The sequence below is a fragment of the Pipra filicauda genome, unplaced genomic scaffold, assembly GCF_003945595.2.
Source record: "Pipra filicauda isolate LSUMZ 115617 unplaced genomic scaffold, ASM394559v2 scaffold54_size4384275_pilon, whole genome shotgun sequence".
NCBI lineage: Eukaryota > Metazoa > Chordata > Aves > Passeriformes > Pipridae > Pipra > Pipra filicauda.
In genome coordinates this window covers 3,509,793-3,515,792 of record NW_024104698.1, presented here as the reverse complement: position 1 = coordinate 3,515,792, position 6,000 = coordinate 3,509,793, and the positions used below count along the sequence as shown (strand labels likewise).

The following is a 6,000-nucleotide window of genomic DNA, read 5'->3' as shown; positions in this document are numbered from 1 at the left end:
CTCTATAAAAAATAAGTAATCAGCTTGATGGACCCAAACCCATTCTATAACTTCATGCCTCTATATCCCAAGAATTCCAAAAGACGTTTTCAGTGCGTTATTTCCCCTGGCTGGGTTTCCTTCACAGTCTACTTATCTGTCCCACTTGCAGTGTGCAGCTCAAGCTATGCCACCTCGCCTCGCGCAGGCAGCACCCCAATGTGGGGCTGTCCTGAGGGATCCCCAGTTTGTAGCGCTCCTTTGCCTTGGGGTGCCTTTGTTTCCAGCCCCCGTCTGCCAAGTATCAGTGGTTTCCCTTCGGTTTTGCTTAACTGGAAGCTCAGCTAAGGGCTCCCCGTGGATGTTCACACCAGTAGAGAGGGAAATACCAGGCTGTGGACAAGTTGGGGGCGTGGAATCTCCTGCTCTGGCATCCCATCCACAGTGGTAAGGGCCCTCTCTTTCTAACTAATCTGACCTATTTTTGGGGGCTAAGTAAAAAGAAGAAAAGGGGGAAAAGGGGAACGGGAAAACAAGGAAAAAAAAGACAGGAAAGGGAAGAAGAGAAAAGGGGAACAGAGAAAAAGGGAAAAGAAAGGAAAAGAAAGTAAGAAAAAAGAAAAATGACAATAAAGAAAAAGCAACTGAAAAGAGAGAAAAACGACTGAAGTCATAAAGAAAACAGAAAAAGGAAAACGTTGAAAGGAGAAAAGGGGAAAGAGAACAGCCCCTCGAAGAAGGTAGCGCTCGGCGATTACCGGCGGCAGCGGAGCACGCCCGCCCCCGCCCGCCCCGCCGGACCCAGCGCGGCCGCTGCCGCGGGGCCGCCTCAGCACGGCCCGGGCGCGGGGGCCGCGGGGCGGGGCGCGGAGGGGCGGGCGCGGGGCGGGCCCGCGCGCAGGCGCGGTGGGAGCCCGGGGCGCCCCACGCGGGCGCTCTCAGAGCCTCGGCGGCGGCGCCTGGCTCGGTAGCGAGAGGGGTGCGGGCCGGAGCCGGAGCCGCGGCAGTGCCGTGGCGCCGCGGGAGGAGGGCGGGAGCTGGAGACGTGCCCCGCTCCACTCAGCCCATCCGCGCTCTCCCCGCCGCTCGCCCCGCTGCCATGGGGTAGGGGCGGCGGAGCGGGGGGACGCCGTCAGGCTGCGGCGGCCGGCGGAGCGCGGAGCAGCGCCCCGTGGTGCCGGGGGGCGCGGGGGTGGCGCGGCGGGGCTGGCGCGGGAGGCCAGGCAGGGCGGGGGGCTGCCTCGGTGCGAGAGCGGCGGCGGCAGGCGGAGAGATGATCGCGGAGTTGTTGAGCAGCGCCCTAGGGCTCGCCCTGTACCTCAACACCCTGGGCGCCGACTTCTGCTACGATGACAGGTAGGGCGGGGAGCGGCGGGGCTGGGTGGGTGGGCGGGCGGGGGCTGCCCACCTGTTGGGAGCGGGGTTTTGGCCGCCCCCCTCGGGGTGTCCGGGGTGGCGCCGGAGGGTCCCGGTGGCTCCTGGGCTCTGGGTGGCCGCGGCGGCACCCGCCGCTCCCGGGGCTTTGACAGCTTGGACTCGGTCCTTTCCAGCCCCAAGCAGCGGGAAGGGACCCGCCGCTCTAACTTGGCATGTCCCGGGCTGATCCCTGATGCGCGGTGCCAGCGGGGCGCGCGGCCGTCTCCCGTCCCGTCGCGGCGCTCCCCCGGGACCGAGCCCCGCGCGGGAAGTCGCCCCCGCTGCCCGGCTTCTCCCGGGAGCGCAGCCCCGCCGGCGGGACCGGCGCGGGGCTGGCTGGGGCTGGGCTCCCCACCTGCTCCTCTCCTGGCCGTACCTGCCCACCAGAGCTGCGGGAAGGCGCTGTTCGCAGGCTGGGGAAATACCGCTTTGTGCCTTTTCCGGTGACTTAATCTGATAGCATTTAAAACAGATGCATAATTATAATGTATTAGGGAGAACAGCACGCCTGGCTAAACTTATTAACCGTCCTGGGGTGATTCATGCTCCATTGGAATTAAACCATCCAAAAAGTGAGCAGGGATTGACTTTGACAGCTTTTCATCAGCCTCTCTCTGTGGCCCCGGGTGCAGGCGGGCGAGCGGGGGCTCGGCGCGGCTCGCCCTGCCCCGTCCCGTCCCGGCAGCGCGTCTGGAGTCCTCCGGGAGCTGGCCACCCGTAAGGGGTGTCTGTGTATGCGAGGGAGTGACTGAGTGCCCCTGGGTGGGGTGTGTAAAGCGGAGGGTCCCTGCGGCGCGGTGCAAGTTCCCGATGCCCGCGAACTCCACGCAGCTGTCCGGCAGGGTCGATGCCTTGGAGCCTTTGATGTGAGAGGGGGGACGCGAGGAATCACAGTGAGGTGGGATTGGGTATGTGCCTGAGCAGGAAGATGTTTGTCGGGTGAGCTGAACTTCCCGGCGCGCTGATGGGATGCAAAAGGGTCAGATCTGTCCTTAATTAGGCATTTGCCTTGGGAAACAAGTTGCCTGTCCTGGAGTAGATTAGTTACTAAACTTGGAATTTTTCTCCCTTAAGCGATATTACAGTGCACCTGCCGTGTTTAAGGATCTGTCACTGCTTCCAGAATATCCCCCCCTATTTTCAAGGCTTGCTACTATTAAATCTATTATACTGAAAGCAAATGCCAAGTGTTAGTCCTGGTCTAGGTCTGTGGCTGGAAACAGAGTTGGCTGCAGAATGTGGCAATTCAGGCTTCAGCCCTTCAGGTCATTTACATACACTTGAAGCCTTGTGAGCAATTAAGTGGTTTTAGGTTTCTGTGAGTCTTCCAATTTCCTACAATGATTTTTCTTAAACCTATTTTAAAATTTTGAGACTTCATTCACAAACAATAAAAGAAAAAATTAGCTGTTACTCTGTAATGGGAGGTCTGAGTTGGATAAGTAGAAAGTAGCGAATGCTTTGACACACTGATACTGTTTTAAACACCTTGTTATAGTTAGGAACTTCAGGAGTTGTGGAATATTTATATATAACATATATATATGTATATAACCCTATATAGCATATGTTGCAATGTTTGGGCAAAACTGGGTTGTTTAAGGACATGCTTATAAGCCTGTCCTGTAGGCCCGTTCAAATTGGTTAGGCATGGAAAGCAATTTGAAGTACAACCTGGTGCTATTGATGTGGAGGTCAAGGTTACTCTTGATCTTTCCTGAGTGTGCTTTAATGCAGTTAGAAAAAAACAGCATTTGAGTGTAATCTCAGAGAGGGTGGAAAAGGTAATCTCACACTGTCTTTGCTAGTACTAATCCCAGGCTATTTAGAAGGTGTTCTAAAATACTGTTTTGTTTATGTGTTTACCTCCTAGCTAAATAAAGTACTGTCATTGTAGCTAAGATTTAGGCATTGGCTAGAGTGCTTTGAAAGCCAGTTAATGGCATTTCTGTATGTGGGGGTCATCTAATTAGGATATTTTTCAATTGCAGTACTGGAAGGGACAAGGCAGAAATGGCTGTTTCGTGCTAGTAATTGTTGAACTAGAAAGGTTTATCTATTCAAAGAGGCAGGCTCTCAGACCCGAAGTATTCTTTCAACTGTAATCACAGGATCTTGCTGCCCTGCAGGAGCCCTCTTGAAATGTAGCACTAGAAAAGGAGGTTGGTGCTGGAGCTGCAGGACACAGCCCTCCATGAGGGAGATGGATCATGCTACTAACTTTAAGTGAATAAAGATTTTGCATTTAAGCTGGGAACCTGCAATGTCTTGTTTCAGGAGGGCAGCATGTTGCCATGGCTTTTTCTGCTTCCTTTGCCATCATATTGAAATTACATCAGACTGTTCTCTTTTTAATATAGTGATCAAGCTTACTACATAAAGGCTGTCTGTAATTGCTTTCTGTATTTTTTTACGTAGGTTGGGCAAGATTAAGTGGCATCATAAAACTTCTTATAGCAAAATCAATTTCCCAATGGTAAAACTTAATATTTTAGCAGCAACGTGGCACCAAACCAAAGACTGTATGGACAGTGACATAACAAACTTGCTTGTAGTCTGGGCTTTATGACTCTATATCGAAGGATTCAATATTTTATTTCCCACCCTTCACCCAATTAAACTGAAATTGAATGAATTTAAAGCCTGGGGAAGTTGAGTGAGCAAATGTACATGTTCTTACTTTTGGTCATTAGTCTGCCTAACTTGTTGTTTCTTTCAGACTAAGCATATATATGGCACATGCCTAATCAGTACAAACGTGATATTTTTGATCAATTGACTTACCGATTACTTTGAATGAAAGTGACAGTCTTTAAACACGAGAGCCAGTGTAAAGAAGCACTGCTTTTTTTTTTTTTTTTTTCCTTCCATGTAGGTGTAGACCTAGAAAACACAAGCTTTTGCCATCCTGGTCCCTGCTTCTATAATTCTCACAGACAGCTATGATATTTCCTAGTTACTTATGAACTACGAACCCCCTTGTTCATCTAGAAGCAAATAGATGCATTTTTTCCTCTTTTTACTTATTTTTTTTTTTATTTGAAGCTGAATGCAGCATGCAGTAACCCAAAACAAGAGATAATGAGGGAAGAGGTGGTGGAAATATTTAGATGTTGATGTAATGCCAGAGTAGCTCACATTGCTTGATAATAAAGGTTTGTTTATTGCTGAGCAAAATCATCTTGGAAATGGTGATGGGGTAGGGAGAAATGCAATTGCCATTCCTGCAGGTGCGTTGAAGATGTTGCTTGTTGCACCATGTTAAATCCAGATTTTTGGCAGATTAAGGAGGGCTAATCTCTGCACATGTAGTTCGTGTTTCATGCTAATATCTACCAGTATTACAGGAGGGAAACCCATTGCTGCAATTAGGCTTACACATCTGCATTATTATTTTTCCTTGCCATTTAAGCCTCCTCTGCCCCCCTCCCCCTCCCAATAAGCAGTTTGATCTGCAGGTGCCTTACATTGAAGCTGTAGTCCTTCATGTGACCTGTGCTAACTCAGACAGGTCACTGTCACGTTATAGCTGGAGTGTGGAAGATTTAGTGTTCTGCGTATCTGAGGTCATGCATTGTTAAAGCGAACATGTCAAAAGCAACTCATCCATTGAGGTGTTCCTTTCTTCTCCTAAATGTCAGAAGAAAGGCATATTTTAAGAAGAGTAAGAACCTTTAACCTCAAGTGATGTGTTTTCTCAAGGACACATGGACAAAACTTGTGCTCTGGAAAACGCGTACAGACATGTCTGTGTCCATGTAGGTCTCTTCCATGAGATTTGGTAGTGCAGACCAACTTTCTCTAGCTTGTACTGCATTTTATTTAGCTGGCCTGAATGAGGCAGCCTTACTGATGGTAGAAAATATCCATCAGCCTTGTTTCAAAGTCGCTGGGCAATATTCCAAACTGCGTTGATGAAGAAATCATGATAAATGTTTTCATGCTGTGGTGTCAGACATGCAAAATTTAAAAACAGGCCGAGCCCATACACATTTGACGGTACCTCTATCGGGTCTGCCACATGAGATTTAATCTAGCAAGTGACCCAAATACGCGCACTAGAAGAACAAGTGTAAGTACACTGGGGAAAATTGCTCACCATCTGTCTCCTTGTTGTGTGTGTATATTTGATTATTAATTTACATCTCTGATTTTTATGGCCCCTTTTTGTCATCTACTTTCAGTTTTTCAGCTCCAAGTGCACCTCTCCAGTAGCTTTTAGTAGCTTCAGTTTGCAAGTGGCTGAAAACTGAATTCCAACAATGAGGTTGGTTTGGGAAGACACGGACTTGTGTGTGTTCTCTGTAGTGTTTTCCCTTTGTCCCCTCTATTCTATCTTCTGCATGCTAATTTCAAACCACCATAAAGATAATTTGTTTATGAAACAGTGGCTTTTTAACATATTCATGAAGGAAAAAAGTAACCTGAAGAAGATGCCTAAGTAACTTGGGCTGTGTAGTTTTCAGGTGTTGTAGTTGAGTATTAATCAAGTGAACCAGTAACTAATGGGATGAACCTGGCACAATAATAATCTATTAAATTGATACCAGTTTCATTTATAAATGCTGAACGTAACCTGAAAATACGTTTGGATTTTGATTTTAA

General features: G+C 48.9%; 1 protein-coding gene across 3 annotated transcripts in view; it reads left to right on the top strand.

The window, feature by feature from the left end:
• Positions 1–1,183: 1,183 nt before the first annotated feature.
• Positions 1,184–6,000, top strand: part of TMTC2 (transmembrane O-mannosyltransferase targeting cadherins 2) — a 288,272-nt gene continuing 283,455 nt past the window's right edge. For 2 of the 3 annotated variants that reach the window (XM_039387275.1, XM_027744692.2), the window contains exon 1: positions 1,184–1,335. In XM_039387275.1, coding sequence (XP_039243209.1) covers positions 1,253–1,335 — 83 coding nt within the window. In that variant the 5' untranslated portion in view covers positions 1,184–1,252. The remainder of the gene's footprint in view (positions 1,336–6,000) is intronic. The other variant, XM_027744691.2, reaches the window with a different exon arrangement.